The sequence below is a fragment of the Silurus meridionalis genome, chromosome 15 (genome assembly GCF_014805685.1).
Source record: "Silurus meridionalis isolate SWU-2019-XX chromosome 15, ASM1480568v1, whole genome shotgun sequence".
Lineage (NCBI taxonomy): Eukaryota > Metazoa > Chordata > Actinopteri > Siluriformes > Siluridae > Silurus > Silurus meridionalis.
This window is the reverse complement of record NC_060898.1, coordinates 8,654,297-8,675,000: the sequence shown is the minus strand read 5'-3', so window position 1 is coordinate 8,675,000 and position 20,704 is coordinate 8,654,297. Positions and strand designations below refer to the sequence as shown.

At 37.4% G+C, this 20,704-nt stretch overlaps 1 protein-coding gene across 1 annotated transcript; it reads right to left on the bottom strand.

Annotated features, from left to right (window-relative positions):
• Positions 1–1,185: 1,185 nt before the first annotated feature.
• cdk9 (cyclin-dependent kinase 9 (CDC2-related kinase)) lies at positions 1,186–11,504 on the bottom strand. Its single transcript, XM_046868630.1, has 8 exons — positions 11,359–11,504; positions 11,089–11,202; positions 5,183–5,264; positions 4,689–4,779; positions 4,318–4,484; positions 3,614–3,785; positions 2,424–2,572; positions 1,186–2,200 (listed from the first exon to the last, which is right to left on the bottom strand). Exons 1-8 carry the CDS (start codon positions 11,400–11,402, stop codon positions 1,835–1,837), a joined length of 1,185 nt encoding a protein of 394 aa, XP_046724586.1. The 5' UTR covers positions 11,403–11,504; the 3' UTR covers positions 1,186–1,834.
• Between the last annotated feature and the right edge of the window lie 9,200 nt (positions 11,505–20,704).

The window sequence follows — 20,704 nt, the reverse complement described above, 5'->3', positions numbered from 1 at the left end:
GTCTATTGTTAAAAGTGCAATACAAATAAAACTGAATTTAAATTTAAATGGAACATTGCTAAATTTATAAATACAAGCAATAATAATGGTTCTCAAATTGGGCTCACTTTTTTTTCTTATTTGTTCATGAGATGTTGTAGTTATTAGTTTGATGTTCATTTAAATTGAATGGGTCTTAAACTAGCTTTAGTAAGTAAAATAGTAAAATAGGATGTGATCAGTGAGTAAAGAGACCAAATATCACGAATAGAACCAGAATCTATGAATAATAGAATTGAACAGGTGGGATCATATAATAAATGTGTTGAGGTTTTTAAAACAACTGGTCAAGAGGGCATACAGCCTAGTTATAACCAAATATAATGTTGGACTTTGGTTTTTGGGACACAGGCAGAATATTAGCAACAGACATAGTAGTGGGGTCTTTAAAGTAAGCTGATCATGTTTCATATTCAGGCATCTTGATCACACCTGTACATGCCTTAGGTCCAAAACACTGAGTAATAAAACTCTGGTTCTTTTTAGTGTTCGAGAGCAGCAACCATTATTTATATAATTCATGAAACCAGGCATCAGTTTTAAAATGCTGCCCAATAGGTATTTACAGGGAGGGTGAAAAGTAAATAGGCATTAAAATTGATAAACTCCATATTTCTAATACAAATTAGAAAAATTTTACATGTACTTTATGACAAAGGAAAATTTAAGCAAATCTATAAATTTTAATGTAAGCACCACTGGCTTTAACTAGTTTCCTCAAACGGCCGGGAATGGAATGCACAGTCAGTCTTCTGAAGGAAGCAGTTTAGGATTTTGCTGAGAAACTCCTGAATCCGTGCATCCAAGTCTTCCTGTGTGCGAGGCGTTGTCCTGTACATCTCCTTCTTTTACACGGTGTGAGATCTGGACTTCTTGGGGGCCACGACGTCCCAGCCAACGTCCTGAGAAATGCTGCACTAACCACGCGCACACAGTAAGAGCAAAATGGGATGGTGCACAATCCTGACTGAAAATAAGATCGCCAAGTTTTATGGCTTTTAAAGATGGCCTAATTACTTTTTACCCAACCTGTAGATAATGTTAATACAATGTATAAGTAATAGTAGTGCATTAAAAATTCTTTTCATTCATCCAAAAGATGTGCTACTGCGCCACTTAGTGGCTTCAAGTAAATATCACAACACCTGCAGCAAACAGAGGTTTATTGGTGTTTCAATTACCTCAAAGAAAAAAACAAACAGCATTATTTTTTGTAAAAAGTGATAAAAAGTTAAAACATTAACATATCAAAGGGTACAAACCATATGATAAATAGCTACATAAATTTTAAACATAATAAGCTAAAATAATACAAGGTATGTTTTGCACAATTCAGAATACAGGAAAAACTGAAATTTAAACGAAAGGGTGCAAAACATATAGTCTCAAATAGAGACTGTGTAATCATAATGACTGTTTACTTTCATCTTTTCTTACTTGATGTGCAACTCATTCCCAATGAACTGCTGGTCCCACTTCAGTTAACAGACACAGCAAACCTGTTCTGTGAGCTGAGCTCTAATCCACAGCAATCCAAAATGTGGCAAAATGAACATGTGGATAAAGCAGAGATGTTCAGCGAGAGTACATCTGTATGATCAAAGACGTAATTCAAAGCACTGCATCTTGACATAACGAGACTATTGATTAGAAGATGCAGAGTGTCATGGTTTATTACTTTGATATCTGATAGTCAAATTAAATTCACTTTGCTCATCTCAGCTGGATCTCATAAATCATATCCCCACTTCTTTGAAGATATGAAGAGTTATAAAGTTGTTTGGCATCAGAGTAATCAGAAAACCCGGTCAAACTCAGACTGGCTGGCTGTAGCTGGGTTGCGATTCTGATTGGCCGGCTGTTGGGGCATGTGACCGCGGCGCCTCGGGGGTGCCAGGTATTCGAACATAGATGTGTTGTGTGTGGAGAGCATATGTTTGAGGTCAGAGGGCATGGGGTCAGACCAGAAGAAGTCGTGGTTTAGAGCGTCGTCACTGTCCACACGCTGCGCTGGGTCCAACACCAGTAGCTTATCAATCAGATCAAGGGCGTATGGGTCCTTAACATACGCCTTCAGGCGTTCTTTTACCTTTCGTTTTTGTCCCTTAGGTAACTCCATCTTCTGGTACAGCTCATATTTTTTATCCACACCAGGCCATACCTGAGAAAGAGGAAGTAGGTGAAATACAGGGATTCGGTTCTTTGTTCCTAGTACATAAATAATACTATAATAAATGTTAGCTTAGTCTTTTCTTGTATATTGTTGACAAATTACCTTTTTAATGTAAACAGTAAAGCAACAGTTACTACTAGCAATGCCAAGCAATCAGTGCTGGAAATCAAACCCACAATAAATAAGCAATAAACATGCAGAGCTTCATTACTTCTGCTGTAATGGAGCCACACAGCTGGCTGATCAGAGTGAGTTGGTGCTGTTCTGTGTTTCCTTGCATGATGGGGCTCCTGGTCCACATTTCTGCCATGATACACCCTGCACCCCACAGATCGATGGGTGGCCCGTAATCACGCTCTCCTTAACAGACACATGAACAGACACACATGCAATGCAATATACAGTGGAACCCGGTTATGTGGAACTGCGGCTGCACAGTGCCGTCTCACTACCGTATTTTCGCGTATACAAGATGCACCCTGGGTGAGGAGTATGTAAAACTTTCTATAGGACGCGTATTATATACGCAAAAATACAGTAGTGAGATGGTGACGTGGCAAAAGCCGGAGAATGGTCATGCGGATCGAGATAACCAACGTTAAGTGGCAAATTTGCCCCCCCTTGTGCTCGAGATATTAGGGTTCGTCGACATAACCGATTAAAAATGCTAAGACAAAGCGAGAATTTGGCAGTTCCACTTCAAAAACGTCAACTTAATAGGGTTGGCGAGTTAACCGAGGTCGAGATAAGTGGGTTCCACTGTACATAAATACACAAAGTTCATACTTGCATAACATACAAAGCCCACTTTTGCAAACTAACCCTAGATTTTTCTTGTTTATTGTGACAACTGGCAAACGATGTCAAATTAGATGAGGCTGATGTTCAAAACTATCAAAAATATCTGGATAGTTGCAAGTCATCCAATTGCCACAGAATAATTCATTCTTTCAAAGTGGACTTCTCTAATAGAGCACTCTGAATCTGTGAAAGGAGCCCTCATCCCGAACATGTTGATAAAAATGCAGAATTTTTGCTTTAACGGTAATATGTAATTAATAAATCCTGAGCTGTGGTTATTCTATATAGCTGTGGAAGTGAATAGCACCCCACCACAGCAAGTGAACTCACACGCTCTTATTTTGTAACTTAAAAGTAAATATCATTGCAGAAGAAATCACTCTTACAAAAGTTAAAACAAATTGTGTTTTCTATCCTCTTGTGAATTTGGTTAGGATTCACTTGCATGCCTGGATACCACATACAATTTATTTATTTATTATTATCTCTGATGTTGGTAAATTTTCATGAATGTAATTAATTAGTTTAGTAGTGTATGGACATGTTATTGATTCAATTTGTGCTCTGGTACAACTTATGGTTCTCTCTCTCAAATCTCACCCAGCAGGAGTTCTGGAGGTCGGTACCACAGTGTCACTACTCGGTTGGTATAGCGATTGCCCTGGCTGTTCTTTGCCAGGCTGAAGGCTCTTGCCAAGCCAAAATCAGCAAGTTTTAGTACACCATCCCTTGTGATAAGCACGTTTGCTGCTTTCATGTCTCTGTGCAGGATCTAAAAACAGGAAGGAAAAAAAGGCGTAATTATGGGTGACAAATACCACAAGCCACCAGAACAGTTTCAGTACATGTTGATTCTACACATCTCTGGAACTTTCTTCTACATATGACTACCACATGATATGACCACAGTTAGTGTTTTAGTCCCGCAGTCTAAGGGGGAGGAGGCCAGGTTTTCTTTTCACTCGCTATATACTGTGTATATAACAAATAAAATCGTGAATAGTGAACAACTTTAAATTGCAGTGATTGTTCCCTAAAGGGCATCTGAATACATTCTGAATGCACTGTATAGAAATACACTCATATAGTATAGAACTATATAGAAATGTCACTCATGCGGCACCATAAAATTATTTCCAAAAAATCTGCCATGTTGATTTTCAAAACAAGCTTTTGTTAAAAAACAAAACAAAAAACAACACATAAAAAAAGCCTCTTTGACATGTACAACTGCCCCAAAATAAAAATCATGACATCATTGAAATTTACCCACTACAATAAAGAAAGTAATAAAAGATTCTAACCTTGTTTCTGTGGATGTAGTAGAGTCCGTTTAGCAGCATTTGCATGACTTTCTTAATCTCGGACAGTGTGAATTTAACGTTGACGTTGCTAAGCAGCCCGGCAAGATCGTGCTCGCAAAAATCAAACACCAGGTATATGCTGCCCTTGTAACGGTTAAACTGTGTGGCTGCACAACACACACACCACATACATAATTATCTTACAATAAGATGCATCTATTAGGCCAAAACAATTCAGGGTTATTTATTATTGTTATTAAACAACAAATGCTTATGTTCTAACTTTGAAACTCCTTATTTTTAAACACATTTTGAAAAAGAGTTTTAGCTCCAAATATATTACAATTAAAGAAACCTAATGAAGAGCTTACCTTTTGTTCGACAGATCTCGATTAGATTTACAACATTCTCATGCTTCAGAAGCTGAAGTATCTTGATCTCTCTTAGTGCAGTGATGGGAAACTGAAAAACACAAGATACTGATATTTACACAGAACATGATGGAACAAAATGCAAAGCGAAATGCCTGTAGATTATTTTACTTGAAATGATTTCACACTATTACTTCAATAAAAAATGAAAAAGAATGCATAACTTAAACTATAAGCAGGAGCAATTACAGAAAGCTTGTTATTACTAATTACTGATTTTAAAAACCTGAACAGTATAATCTGATTGTCTATCCACAAGCATTAAACTGGGTTCCAGTCATTCTAACTGAGTGACAAGTTAGTTGGTCATCTGCCATGTCAATCTAATCAATAAACATGGTGAATTAAGATGGTTCTTCACAGGAAAAGGAATAATGCCAGCATCAGAAAACAAGAAATTCAGGATACAGCCAAAGCTCCCCTCTGAGACTTACCCCTTCTTTCTCATTTTCCATAAGCACCTTCTTCAGAGCAACTTTTTTGCCAGTCTGCCTATGTTTGGCCTTGAACACCTCTCTGTAGAAAGCAGATGAACATTGAGAGCAGTCGAATTTAAATCAGGTTTATTGGCCATGTGTGTTGACATACACAAGGAATTTGGTTCCAGCTAACTCTGGAGAGTACAAACATAAATAAAACTATACATGCAAAATGCGAATGCAGAGGCAATGAAATGCAATGAGATTTTCCACTGGATAATTATTTAAAAGTTTCAGCTGGCAACAAGTGATTTAATCCTAACTGATGCATTGAGTATCTTCTCATTTCTAAGAAAACATATCCTGTGGTCATGGAAAACATTACTCTGTTTCTGAAGGGTCAAGTTACTGACATGCATCAAGCAAAGAGAACTAAGGAGATTGCTGAAACATGGTAAGAAAAAGGCAGATGAAATGATGCACAAATCATGCCTCTACTGTACAAGTCTATGTGGTATAGTCTGGGGTTACTTTAGTTGGTCAAGTTTAAATTCAGCAATAATATGTGCCCAAAATGAGGTCAGCTGACTATTGAATGACCAAGTTTTCTTTCCCTCTGATGACACAGGCATATTCCAAAATGACAATGCAGGATTCATCAGGCTCAGGGAACATGAGGCAACATTTTCACACGTTGTTTAGCCACCACAGAGTTCAGACTTTAAACCTATTGGGGATATACAGGATGAGCTGGAAATTTACACAGCATTTCGAATCTCGTATCATCAATAAAGATTTTGGTGAAAAGCGTAATGCAAATCTGGAGGGAATTAAATGCTTATCAAAGTGATGGCACAACTGGCTGCAATCATCAAAGCAAAAAGCAGTCCAATAAAATATGGGATTGTGTTTGTGTGAATGTCATTACATTTATTGTATCTCACAAAAGTGAGTACACCCCTTACATTTCAGCCACATTTAATTATTTTTTATTTATATATATATATATATATATATATATATATATATATATATATATATATATATATATATATATATACACATATATATATATATACACATATACATATATATATATATATATATATATGTATATACACATATATACATATATATATATATATATATATATATATATATATATATATATATATATATATATATATATATATATATATATATATATATATATATATATATATATATATATACACATATACATATACACACACACACACACACACACACAGTACCAAAAGTTTGGACACACCTTCTCATTCAAAGAGTTTTCTTTATTTTCATGACTATGAAAATTGTAGATTCACACTGAAGGCATCAGAACTATGAATTAACACATGTGGAATTATATACATAACAAAAAAGTGTAAAACAACTGAAAATATGTCATATTGTAGGTTCTTCAAAGTAGCTGCTTTGCACACTCTTGGCATTCTCTTGATGAGCTTCAAGAGGTAGTCACCTGAAATAGTTTTCACTTCACAGGTGTGCCCTGTCAGGTTTAATAAGTGTGATTTCTTGCCTTATAAATGGGGTTGGGACCATCAGTTGTGTTGTGCAGAAGTCAGGTGGATACACAGCTGATAGTCCTGCTGAATAGACTGTTAGAATTTGTATTATGGCAAGAAAAAAGCAGCTAAGTACAGAAAAACGAGTGGCCATCATTACTTTAAGAAATGAAGGTCAGTCAGTCTGAAAAATTGGGAAAAAACTTTGAAAGTGTCCCCAAGTGCAGTCACATGGCTCACATGCGGACCGCCCCAGGAAAGGAAGACCAAGAGTCACCTCTGCTGCGGAGGATAAGTTCATCCGAGTCACCAGCCTCAGAAATCGCAGGTTAACAGCAGCTCAGATTAGAGACCAGGTCAATGGCACACAGAGTTCTAGCAGCAGACACATCTCTACAACAACTGTTAAGAGGAGACTGTGTGAATCAGGCCTTCATGGTAGAATATCTGCTAGGAAACCACTGCTAAAGAAAGGCAACAAGCAGAAGAGACTTGTTTGGGCTAAAGAACACAAGGAATGGACATTAGACCAGTGGAAATCTGTGCTTTGGTCTGATGAGTCCAAATTTGAGATCTTTGGTTCCAACCACCGTGTCTTTGTGCGACGCAGAAAAGGTGAACGGATGGACTCTACATGCCTGGTTCCCACCGTGAAGCATGGAGGAGGAGGTGTGATGGTGTGGGGGTGCTTTGCTGGTGACACTGTTGGGGATTTATTCAAAATTGAAGGCATACTGAACCAGCATGGCTACCACAGCATCTTGCAGCGGCATGCTATTCCATCCGGTTTGCGTTTAGTTGGACCATCATTTATTTTTCAACAGGACACGACCCCAAACACACCTCCAGGCTGTGTAAGGGCTATTTGACCAAGAAGGAGAGTGATGGGGTGCTGAACCAGATGACCTGGCCTCCACAGTCACCGGACCTGAACCCAATCGAGATGATTTGGGGTGAGCTGGACTGCAGAGTGAAGGCAAAAGGGCCAACAAGTGCTAAGCATCTCTGGGAACTCCTTCAAGACTGTTGGAAGACTATTTCAGGTGACTACCTCTTGAAGCTTATCAAGAGAATGCCAAGAGTGTGCAAAGCAGTAATCAAAGCAAAAGGTGGCTACTTTGAAGAACCTACAATATGACATTTTTCAGTTGTTTCACACTTTTTTGTTATGTATATAATTCCACATGTGTTAATTCATAGTTTTGATACCTTCAGTGTGAATCTACAATTTTCATAGTCATGAAAATAAAGAAAACTCTTTGAATGAGAAGGTGTGTCCAAACTTTTGGTCTGTACTGTATGTATGTGTGTGTGTGTATGTGTGTGTGTATATATATATATATATATATATATATATATATATATATATATGAGAAAGAGTAGTCAATGTACAGCTTGTATAGCAGTATAAATTTACTGTCCTCTAAAAACCTCAACATACAGCAATTATTGTCTAAATAACTAGCAACAAAAGTGAGTACACCCTAAATGAACATGTCAAAACTGTGTCCAAAGTGTTAACTGTGTCAATTTCTTTTGTAAAACAATTCACCAGAGCTGCACAAGTTGTTGCTGGGATCCTCCTCCACTCCTCCATAATTGCATCACAGAGCTGCTGGATGTTAGACACATGGCACTTCTCCACCTTCTGCTTGAGGATGCCCCACAGGTGCTCAACAGGGTTCAGGTCTTGAGACATACATGGTCACTCAATCACCTTCACCTTCATCTTCTTCAGCAAGGCAGTTGTCATTTCGGCGGTGTGTTTGGGGTCATAATTATGTTGGGTAATTGCAGTTTGTCCCAGTTATTGAAGGAAGTTGTTCTGCTGTTCCAAATGTTCTGCTTCATGTCACAGTAAATGTTGGAATCCATGTTTCCCCTCGATGAACCGCAGCTCCCCATTACCAGCAGCCCCAGGCCATGATGCTACCACCACCATGCTTGACTTTAGGCAAGACACAATATCCTTGGTACTTCTCTCCAGGGGGTCACCACACATGCTGGAAATCATCTGAGCCAAACAAGTTTATCTTAGTCTCATCAGACCACAGGATATGGTTCCAGTAATTCATGCAGGTTGTCTTCAGAAAACTATATGTGGACATTGCAGTGTGCTGCGTATGGTCTGAGCACTGACAATCTGACCTTCTGCATCCTCTAAAGCAGGGGTGTCAAACTCAAATTCACAGTGGGCCAAAATTTAAAACTGGGATGAAGTCACGGGCCAAACTCAATATTTATTAAAAAATTGACTGCAATTGTGCATGTTTTCCGTCTCTCTAGATTTGTAATGTTGAACCTTTTTATATGGAAACAAACTTTAGTTTTGCATAAACATTAAATCTGGAACAACCAAAGGTTAATATTATAAACACATGAGAAATTAAATTTGAAATAAAACACACATCAGTGGTTTTCGTTTCTTATTCTCTCTCTCTCTCTCTCTCTCTCGCCTTTCGAATTCCTTTTTAATGTAAATCTTTTTTCACAGGTCAACAACAAAACAACCCAAAATAATAATTTCCTTCAATAAAAAAAAAAAAAACAACAATCTTTCAACCATTAACAGTTCATGCCTTGGAGTAGAAAAAGTGCATAAAGACAACATTCATTCAAGCTCAGTTTTTACACCCTGATTTACTCTGATTGGTTGAAGTCAGATACCTGCATCTCTTCTTAGATACAAGTGCATCATGTCTGGGTTTAGGCTCTGAGCTGAGCATCATGTCTGGGTTTAGGCTCTGAGCTGAGGAAATCCTCAGGATTGAGTGAAGATGTTCATCAGTAAGACTCCTGAGTGGTGTTTTGTTCATCTTCATTAAAGAGAACAGTTACACACACAGATATGTGCTGCTGAACACAGAGAGGATTTGAGCAGCTTGGGCACGGAGTTGGAACAGTGTGTCGGGGAAAAACATGTAAACTGTGCAGCACACACAGACTCGTACTTTGACTTGAGCGTGTCTTTACACTGGAGTTCAATCAGCTCCATTTGGACGCTTTCCACATCAACCACAAACGGATTACTGAGCAGTTCAAATCTGCATTTCTGGGCTTCAAAGTTGGTAAATCACTGGGTAAATTCAGCGCTGAGTACGCAGAGTTTTTCAGCTTGACGTTTTTCAGCGGTCTCGACTGAGGCCCCTGCGCACTAACAAAGCATTCTGGGATTTGTAGTATTAGCGTTGTATGCGCTATACACTGGTGGGCCAGCTCTAATACACATTTGATATGATCTCGCGGGCCTGAGTTTGACACCCCTGCTTTAAAGCAATGCTGGCAGCACTCATGCGTCCGTTTTTTGAAGCAGCTTCTGCACCTGACGCACAGCACGAGGACGACAACTTTGATTGACCGTTGAGAGGTCTGTTCCGAGTGGAACCCATCTTGGAAAAAACACTGTATGACCCTGGCCACTGTTCTGTAACTCGGTTTCCCTGATCTTCTTATAGTCTAGAAAATCTTTGTGGAGAGCAACAATTCTAATTCTCAAATCCTCAGAGAGTTCTTTGCCATGAGGTGCCATGTCGAACATCCAGTGGTCAGTATAACAGAATTGTACTCAAAGCACTAAATTTTAACTGATCTTATAGAAGATACACAAATTTGTATGACCCTGTCAAGCAGACAAACACATGAACATGAGAAGTAGGACATGCTGCTTTTCATGGTTACACCCAGTTCCCCTTCAGGAACTCAAACTGCGTCGAAACGCTATGGGAATGCCCATAGCGTTTCAACACAGCGTCTCGATCCCTCAGGGAACTAGGGTTACTTTCGTAACCCTAGTTACGTTATCACTTAATTTTTTTTACTCAATTTTGTTGCCAGCTATTTAGACAATAATGGCTGTATGTTGAGTTATTTTCAGAGGGCTACTCTAAAATATATCCAAGTTTCATTTCAATAGTATTGTCCCTTGAGAAAAAATACTAAAATGGTTGCTGACACACCCCTGAGGTTCACAACAAACATTTCAGTACACAATTGTCTCGGACATGCGCGCATGCCAAATAAACTAGATCTTTAGGATCAAAGACACAAACACGCAAAACACATGGTTTAATTAACAGTAAACATTTATAGTCCTCGAGCATCCTTTTAGATAGTATTAATGCAAAAATACCATAACGTACTTGTTCAGGGACTGCCAAATACCATATTCCAACAATAAACAATCAATATATTCAACGCGAAACTAAATATGACTAAAGAACAAATACAGAAATAAAGAACCCTGCTGTCCCTCATGCCCTACTGTGCTAACGAGCTACATAATCACAACAGTTCGCCAAGTTAGACACAACTGCGCTCTGTATGACCATAAATAAGTTTAAAAGCAATTAATCGTACAATAAAAAGTATTTTTACCCGAATGTGCCTTGGCCGATCTTGGCGAGCTTTTCGTACTTCGAGAACTCGTCGCAAAAAGGAAACTCGACGCCATCGTAATATTTGGACATGATGGCGGTCTCCCGGTCCGGTCTGGAACAACGCATACAGTAAACATGGGTAGTGTGTATGAGTTATTACCCATTTTAATACAAAAAAAAGAATAAAGCAGATAAGGTACACTAATAACGAAGACTTTAAAGAAGCATGTGTTTAAAAAAAACACAGAGATAAATAATGTATTCGTACTTATCACCGGCCACCGCCGTGCTTCCTGTCTTGTCTCGCTGCATCGTTGTTCTTCTTCTGTGGTACAAACATAGGAAAAATGTCAGCTGCGTTTTCTTCTACGTTTTCTTCCACGGGGGGGATATAAGCGTTACGTACATTTTAGTATTAGCGACCCCTTCTGGGCAGTGGCAGAAATGTCAAAATCCCCCTCATGAATACGTTAATTAATACGTGACAATGTTTTCTTTGCACTGATAATCAGAGGTGGCTTTTTTGTTTAAACGTGTTTTGATGAATGTCTCCTTTACTTAAATTTTACTTCAATTTTCATATCCATTTACACACTTTTACATTGGTTAGTAGTTTTCAATACTACCAACAATTTCCAGTCACATGGTTGTACATGGCCAGATGTATTCTACATAGGCTTGGGCACTTAACAGAAATAATCTCCCTATTATCAGTAAGTAGTGTGCAAACTTCTAAGCTTGTATTTGCAATATATTCTGATACATAAGAACTTTAAAAGAGATATTTTAAAACATAGTCGAATGCACCTTAGTTAAAAAAAACATCCAGCAGGCCATGAATGGTCAAATATGTATTTGTGGACCTTTATTTAAAACTAGCTTTACACTACATATTGGGAATACTGACATTAATTCCAGAAATTATAAAGTAAATCTAAGATGGTTTATATAATGAACAAAGAATGAAGTGGAAATGTAGAGAATAGTTCCACCTTTATGAGTGGAATAACATTTTAATTACAGCTATGACAGAAGAAGCACGAAGAAGAAAATCATTTTAATTAGAATGAGTTTTTCCGAGGGGGTCTATATTGAGGTTTGCATGTGATACCAGTACTATCAATATAATAAAGTTTTTAAATAAAAAAAAACTATCACAGCAACTGTATTTTCAAAATTTAAGATAGTATCATCAATACAGTAAAACCATAAGTAATGTGTGTTTGGCAGTAAATACTATTTCGACTGAAATCATCCATATACATATGTCTTATTCCCCAGTCCATTTTGTAATGGTGTCTCAGGATTTAACACAATGTCTGTGTAAAAAAGTCCATAAAAAAAGATTTTTAGTGTGGAAAAACGACAAAATTAAGGAGCAAAATCTTTTCATTATCTGTGTTTTTTGTTGAATGAGACAAGAAAACCAATCTCTCTCTCTCTCTCTCTCTCTCTCTCTCACTCTCACACATGCACACACACACACACACACACACACACACACACACACACACACACACACATACGCACGCACACAAATGTGTATCACACCGTTCATTAGCCTGTCCTAGTTGAACTCATATTTATTCAATTTCAATTCAATTCATTTTTATTTGTATAGCGCTTTTAACAATGAACATTGTCTCAAAGCAGCTTTACACAGATAATGTGGTGATTAAACATAAATATGTTCTTTGTAAGTATGTTTGTCCCTGATGAGCAACTGTGGCAAGGAAAAACTCCCGAGATGGCATAAGGAAGAAACCTTGAGAGGAACCAGACTCAAGAGGGAACCCATCCTCATCTGGGTTGCACCAAATGTCCATTTGAAGCAGATATACAATGTTGTGGGGTACAGTGATGATGATCAGAAGCAAACTGCACTCCCGAGTCAGTGCAGCAGACCGCCGACACCAACTACAGTCCAATCCGTCCTCAAAGCACCCGTTCTACTCCGGAATTAAGAGACCGTCCCGAGCTGCACAGAAGTGTGAAGATCCAAGGAGGGAGAGGGGCAGGAACACTGGTCACTGGAGCCTCAGGAGCATGTTTAACTCGACCGAAGAGAGAGAGAGAGAGAGAGAGAGAGAGAGAGAGAGAGAGAGAGAGAGAGAGAGGGTGACGGAAGAGAAGGATATGGATTATTAAGTGTAACTATTGGTGTACGAAAGTTAATGTCACTGTGCAGTTTGGACTCCGGCAAGACTCGCTATGGCAGCATAACTAAAAGGGAGAACCAGAAGGTAACACAGACATGAGGGATCTCTGGGATAAGAGGCGACCCACCACACCACCGTCAACAAACCTGAGTGAGCGTGTGAATGTGAGGGACGACAGAATACAAATATACCAGTTCACCAAACACTCTATATCCATGTTCCTCCAGATCTGTGCCTTTACCTAAGAAATCTACTGATAAAAGGCTTGACTAAATAAATACGTTTTCAACCTCGACTTGAACACTGAGACTGTGTCTGAGTCCCGAACACTGATTGGAAGGCTGTTCCATAACTGTGGGGCTTTATAAGAGAAAGATCTGCCCCCTGCTGTAGTCTTCATTATTTGAGGAACCAACAGATAGCCAGCACCTTTTGATCTAAGTAGGCGTGGAGGATCATACTGGTACAGAAGTTCACTCAGATACTGCGGTGCGAGACCATTGAGTGCTTTATCGTCAGTAGTAATATTTTATAGTCAATGCGAGATTTGATTGGGAGCCAGTGTAGACTGATTAAAACAGGGGTGATGTGGTCATATTTCCTAGATCTAGTGAGGACCCTTGCTGCTGCATTCTGGACTAACTGAAGCTTATTGATGCACTTACTCGCACACCCAGACAGTAAAGCGTTACAGTAGTCTAATCTAGAAGTAACAAAAGCATGAACCAGTTTTTCTGCATCCTGTAACGACATCATATTTCTAATCTTAGCAATATTTCTAAGGTGAAAGAAGGCGATTCTGGTGATATTATTCACGTGAGACTCAAAGGAAAGACTCGGGTCAATAATCACACCAAGGTCTTTGACAGCCGTACATGCTGAAACAGAAACACCATCCAGAGATGCTACGTAATCGGAAAGTTTACTTCTAGCTGCATGTGGTCCTAGTCAAAGTACTTCCGTCTTATCTGAGTTGAGCAGAAGAAAGTTATTAAGCATCCACTGTCTAATGTCCTTTACACACTTCTCAACATTGTTAAGCTGATCTCTCTCATCTGGCTTTGCTGAAATATATCACTGCAACAGTAATAACAAGCAAACAGAGAGTGTTCAGAAAAATATGAAAGCAAGTACTGGGTGGATAATAAGTATAACAGGATATAAATAGGTGAGGTTCAAGAACAGACTATGTAAAGAATCACTCCTTTGGCTTATTTGGCTTCTTTGCCTTCTTTTCAACACCAGTGAAGAAGAGGTCAAGACTTTAAAGGGAAATTGCACAACAACAACACTGAAAGGCTGGTGGACCCCAAAGGAAACCACAGCAATTTGGTGAAGCACTGATCCCATAAGCCTGAAACCCATTAACCAGTAGTGTAGTGATGTACACCAACCAGGCATAACTTTATAGCCACCTGCCTAATATTGTGTTGGTCTCCCTTGCTGCCAAAACAGTCCTGACCCGTTGAGCATTAACACAATTAACTTCTTCAGCAATTTGAGCTACAGTAGCACGTCTGTCGGATTTCACAGCCCAGCATTCGCTCCCCACGTGCATTAATGAGCCTTGAATGACCCTTCCAAACAAACCATACTTGTTAAGTATTTTTCTAATTATACTGTCATAACATTCAACATGAGGCCTGTAGAAACTGAGCTGTAACTCTAACAATATTACATATTTGTTCTGACATAATTTAAATGACCAGTATTAATATAATGTTGTAAACAATTAAAAATAAAGAAAATCTATTGTATAAGACTATGTATCCCACATTTTGACTAGTAGTACATATCCAGTACCAGTCAAAAGTTTGAACACAACTTCTTTTCTTTATTTTTATTATTATATTATATATATTATAGTATATTATATTATATTATATTAATTAATATATATATATTAATTATATATATTAATTAAATTAGAATAATAGATGGATGTTGTTTATTGTTAATTGGAATTACCCTCTATATTATATTTCTTGCATTCAGTTCTTCTGCACACTTCCATCCATATCTGTCTCTCTGTTACTTTTTACCATTTCCATAGTGTGACTGACAGTTTCTTCAATTTCTTTTTCTGGAATCATTAGAATCTTCTTCCACTTTCTCTCGCTCTTTACCTCAGCACAGTCTGTCAGTCTTTCTTTTTACAAAGGCAAAGGTAGTGACACAGTTATAACACACACACACGCACACACACACGCACGCACGCACGCACACACACACACACACACACACACACACACACACACACACACACACACACACACACACACACACATATATATATATATATATATATATATATATATATATATATATATATATATATATATTTCTTTATCTAAACTAAAAGTACATATCCAGTCCAATAGTACCAATCAAATGTTTGGACACAACTTCTTTTCTTTATTTTTATTATTTTTAACATTGTAAATGAATACTGGAGACATTCAAACTATGGATCTGTTTAATAACCCAGAATCAGTTTTATGTTTTTGATTCTTCAAATTGGATACCTTTTGCTCCAGGTCAAGATCTCCGAATAACTCTTCATGACCCTCTGCTCTCTCCTTCAGCCACCTTGGGGTAACTATGGATATTCAATTGTCCTTCTCCTCATATTTTGCTAATGTGTCTCGTGTTCTCTACAATAGCCGAAGGATTCGACCATTTCTGTCCACACAGGCTGCTCAGGTGCTTGTTCAGTCATTTCGAGACTGGACTACTGCAACTCTCTGCTGGCAGGTCTTCCTCTGAATGCTATTCGTCCAATGTAAATAATCCAAAATGCAGCAGCATGACTTGTGTTTAATCTACCTAAGTTCTCCCACATCAACCCACTGCGGCGCTCCTGCCACTGGCTTCCAGTAGCTGCATGTATCAGATTCAAAACACTGATGCTTGACTACAAGGCCAAAAATGGACCAGCACCATTTTACCTCAGTGACCACATCACTCCTTACACTGCACCACGATGTCTAACATACTCCAGCACTGCTCAACGTGTACCATCTTCTCTCAGGATAAGAGGTAAATATATGTCAAGGCTGTTCTCTGTTCTGGCACCAAGGTGATGGAATGAACTTCCACTAGATGTCCGAACAGCAGAGTCTCTGGCTCTCATCAAGCGATGGTCAAAGAACTACCTGAAACACTTAAATTTACACTTTCCAAGTTTGATTTTTTTTTTTTTTAAAAGCTTTGTAGGCTGATTAATCTTCAATTAGTAATCTAGCGTACTAGTGTAGCTTCATTCATTGCTAAAGACTCAAAGCACTTTTGTATGTCACTCTGGACAAGGGCATCTGCTAAATGCCACAAATGTAAATGCTAATGTTAAAAATAATACAAATAAAGAAAAACCATTGAAGGTGTGTGCAAACTAAAATCAACTAATTTTATTGATGTTGTTTATTGTTAATTGGAATTGCCCTCGATATTATATTTCGTGCATGCAGTTCTTCTGCATACTTCCATCCATATACTTGAATATCTGTCCTTCTGTTACTTTTTACTATTCCCTTAGTGTGACAGACAGTTTCTCCAATTTCTTTTTCTGGAATCATTAGAATCTTCTTCCACTTTCTCTCGCTCTTTACCCCAGCACAGTCTGTCAGTCTTTCTTTTTACAAAGGCAAAGATAGTGACACAGTTATAACACACACACACCGACACAAACACTTTAACAAGCACACGTCCTCCCACGGAGCGGCCACAATCCTACACATCTCTTTTTTCCCCATCCTCTCTCTTTCTCTTTTTTCTTTTTTGTAATTTCTATTCTTGGATTCCATAATTTCTTCTGTTTTACTGCATGGAAATGTTCCATATAAAAAGAAATGGAAAGACCATTTTGCATATAACAACCTCCCTTTTCTTTATCTCTAGTCATTTTATCTTTTGCTTGTCCCACTTTCTTATCACTTTCCTATTTCCCTTTCCCCTCTCTGCCTTTTGTGTGTCTGTCCATCATCATTCAGGTTTGTTGTGTGTAATGTAAGTCCATGTTCATACACTTATTGTTTATATATCCTTGTATACATTATTGTATGTTTTGTGCATTTGTATATTTACAATTGGATATCTGTAATAAATCTCTGTCTTGGTCTGTCTACCTATCTTTGTCACTGTATGAGTTGAGTTTAACAGAATACAGACATGCCAAAATACTGCAAATCTCATTACTGAGTTTAGTGAAGTCTCTCTCTGGGTTTCTTGTGTTAGGAGTGGGAGAGAAGGCTCAAGGGAGAAAACACTGCTGGCAGTTTTATTTTTATTCCCACCCAGACACATATTGAGTCATAGATAACTATCTGTGCTTCTTATACTCCAAGAATGCTAGGATATTTACATAGCCAAGTCACTGGGTTCAGCAGGTTGGGTCATTTTGCTGTGTTATTTCTTATTATGTTAATCCACATTTCAGTTTTTAATAAAAAATTAATAGCTGTAATAATAAACTTCTTTACTGGAACATTATAATAAACCAGCATGTGAGGCAAGTTTTGCTCCTGCAGTATTAATGGATAAAACACAGTCATTTCTCATTCAATTGTCAGCTGACAAACAAAATAAAGACTGCTGAGAGAATATCTGCAATTATGTTATTTAGGGAGAAGCCGAAAGAAAAAGATTATAACTTCATACTGTACTTCATATGTTTGTATTAAATGTGTCACATGAATTATTGTTTTGCATATGGATAGCAAATATTATGTGAACTAGAAAATAGGGCAAGTTTAGGCATACGCTAAACTAATGTTAGTCTGCATAATTCTCATTAGACTGTTTATCTAGTCAGGTTCCTTGTTTTCCGTGTTTAACAACAACGTCTAATTTCAGTCTGTGTGTTATTGTTAGGTTGTAACATTACTTGAATCTACTCAACTTTGGTATTTAATGTTAGCTAACTAGCATCTGACTGTAAATACAAAGGCATCTAAATACAATGGGCAGCATAAACTTACTCGGTTAAAATAAAACATTTGAAATGCCCTCTTACTTAATGGACAGCATTAAGACAGGCATGAGACACTGATTTTCACTGGAAATTATCTTATTAAAAGTAAACAATGTCTGAACAGAGTGGAAGGCTTGCAGCATTACCTATGATCTACCTATAACACTATACCTGCACACTCCTCTCAAACTCACCCCAGTGGTTTTACATTAGAACATACCCGTGGGTATACTTCCCCTAAATGTATAAACAGCCAAGTTGCCAGCTGTAAGTACTTATTTTGGTATTAAAAATTATTGTTCTGTCTGTAGGATTTTAATGGTTTTATTGTCCCAACAATATTTAGGCTGATAGTAATTTCAGTCCTTGACCTATTCAACCAGTATTTCTTAAGACATCATTGATTGTAGACATTTCTGTGAGTCAGTCTGGATAAGGGTTTCTGCTAAATGTCATAAATATGTGACAGAACCACATGCAATCACATATGCTTTTAAAGTTAACTAGTTAATTATCATAAAGAGTGTGTATTTAACTTATTTTTTAACGCAAATCAATCCTGACTATAAAACTATAAACTATAAATACTTGTACGTTTGTTGTTTTGATGATGTTAAATGTTTGAAAAAAACAAATACATGCTCCTTTTGTTTATATGTAACCAAGCAGGTAATTTAATATTATGAAGCTTTATTTTGAGCAACAAATGTGTAAATGTACAATGTTAAACTTTATTTTATATAAAAAAAATCCTCCCTTAGCATAAATAGCAGCTTTACACACTCTTGGCATCCAGACATCTTTATGTTTGACTGTGTAAGACAGTCTAATAACATCTTCTCTCCTCTTCTCATTCTTATATTCGTTCTTCTGTTTTAACCAAAAATCTCATATTTGGACTCATATCTCTACAGAACTTCCTTCCTGTCATTCAGTCCCCAATTCTTGTGTTTTTGCCATTAACCTATTCTGTTGCATATCAAAAAAAGGAACCTGTGTGGGTGTAAAAAATGATAAAAGACTAGGTGTTTCCAAACTTTTGACAGGCACTGTAAACTCATAGAACCAAACATTTCTTTAACTGCTGTAAAGTTACTTCATATTCAGACATGAGCACAGTAAAGACATGTCAAAATATTTTTTGTTAGCATGATATGAATGTGACATCAAAACAAGTATTACACTACCTAAAGTCAAACATTTTCTCTTTTTAAATGTCTGTGACAAAGGAGAAAAGTGTGAGAATTTTGATATCAACTACCACTTGATTTTAGTAGGATCTTGATGTATAGGAACTATAGTAGTAGCTACTTCAAACAACTATTGTACCTGCTTCCCATTTTGCATCTAGACCTATAGTCAGTATTTTCTTTATAATACTATCTGCAGTCAACTTATACACATAATGACCGAAAACTACAAATCACTCCTGAATCGATTGCCTACAGGTTATAGCTGTGCTTTCCTGTGATTGCATTGACAACAGCAAAAGTGCATCTGTGAATGTGAGGTTCCCCAAGCCGGAGCACAAAAAATTATACTTGCAGCTTTTATTGGATTCGATTTTACTGTGTGTGTGTGTGTGTGTGTGTGTGTATGTGTGTGTGTGTGTGTGTGTGTGTGTGTGTGTGTGTGTGTGTGTGTTTGGTGATTGCACATATGTTGGGCAATAGAAAATACAAGATTTTTATTTCCTACAGGTCCCAACTAGGACAAGAGGTTGCCATAGCAACAGCAAAGGAAATGTGCTATTAAGGGTTGTACACATGCATGCCTGTCTTTTTCCTTTTTTTCTCTCTTAATATCTTGAATTCTTTTTTTTTTTAGAAAACAATTCTAAAATTTTTGTAGAAAAGTATGAAAAGGTACATTTATCAAAATGTTGTGATAATCCACAGTTAGCCCTAACTGTGCTAACTAATAATATAATTTATATTCTTTATGATCATCTACAATGACATTAGTTATTACATGTACAAACCCAATTCCAAAAAAGTTGGGACACTGTACAAATTGTGAATAAAAAAGGAATGCAATAATTTACAAATCTCATAAACTTATATTTTATTTACAATAGAATTTAGATAACATATCAAATGTTGAAAATAAAACATTTTGAAATATCATGCCATGTCATGTCATTTTGGATTTCATGAGAGCTACACATTCCAAAAAAGTCCTGACAGGTAGCAATAAGAGGCCGGAAAAGTTAAATGTACTTATAAGGAACAGCTGGAGAACCAAGTTGCAACTTATTAGGTCAATTGGCAATGATTGGGTATAAAAAGAGCCTCTCAGAGTGGCAGTGTCTCTCAGAAGTCAAGATGGGCAGAGGATCACCAATTCCCCCAATGCTGCGACGAAAAATATTGGAGCAATATTGGAAAGGAGTTTTTCAGAGAAATATTGCAAAGAGTTTGAACTTATCATCATCTACAGTGCATAATATCATCCGAAGATTTAGAGAATCTGGAACAATCTCTGTG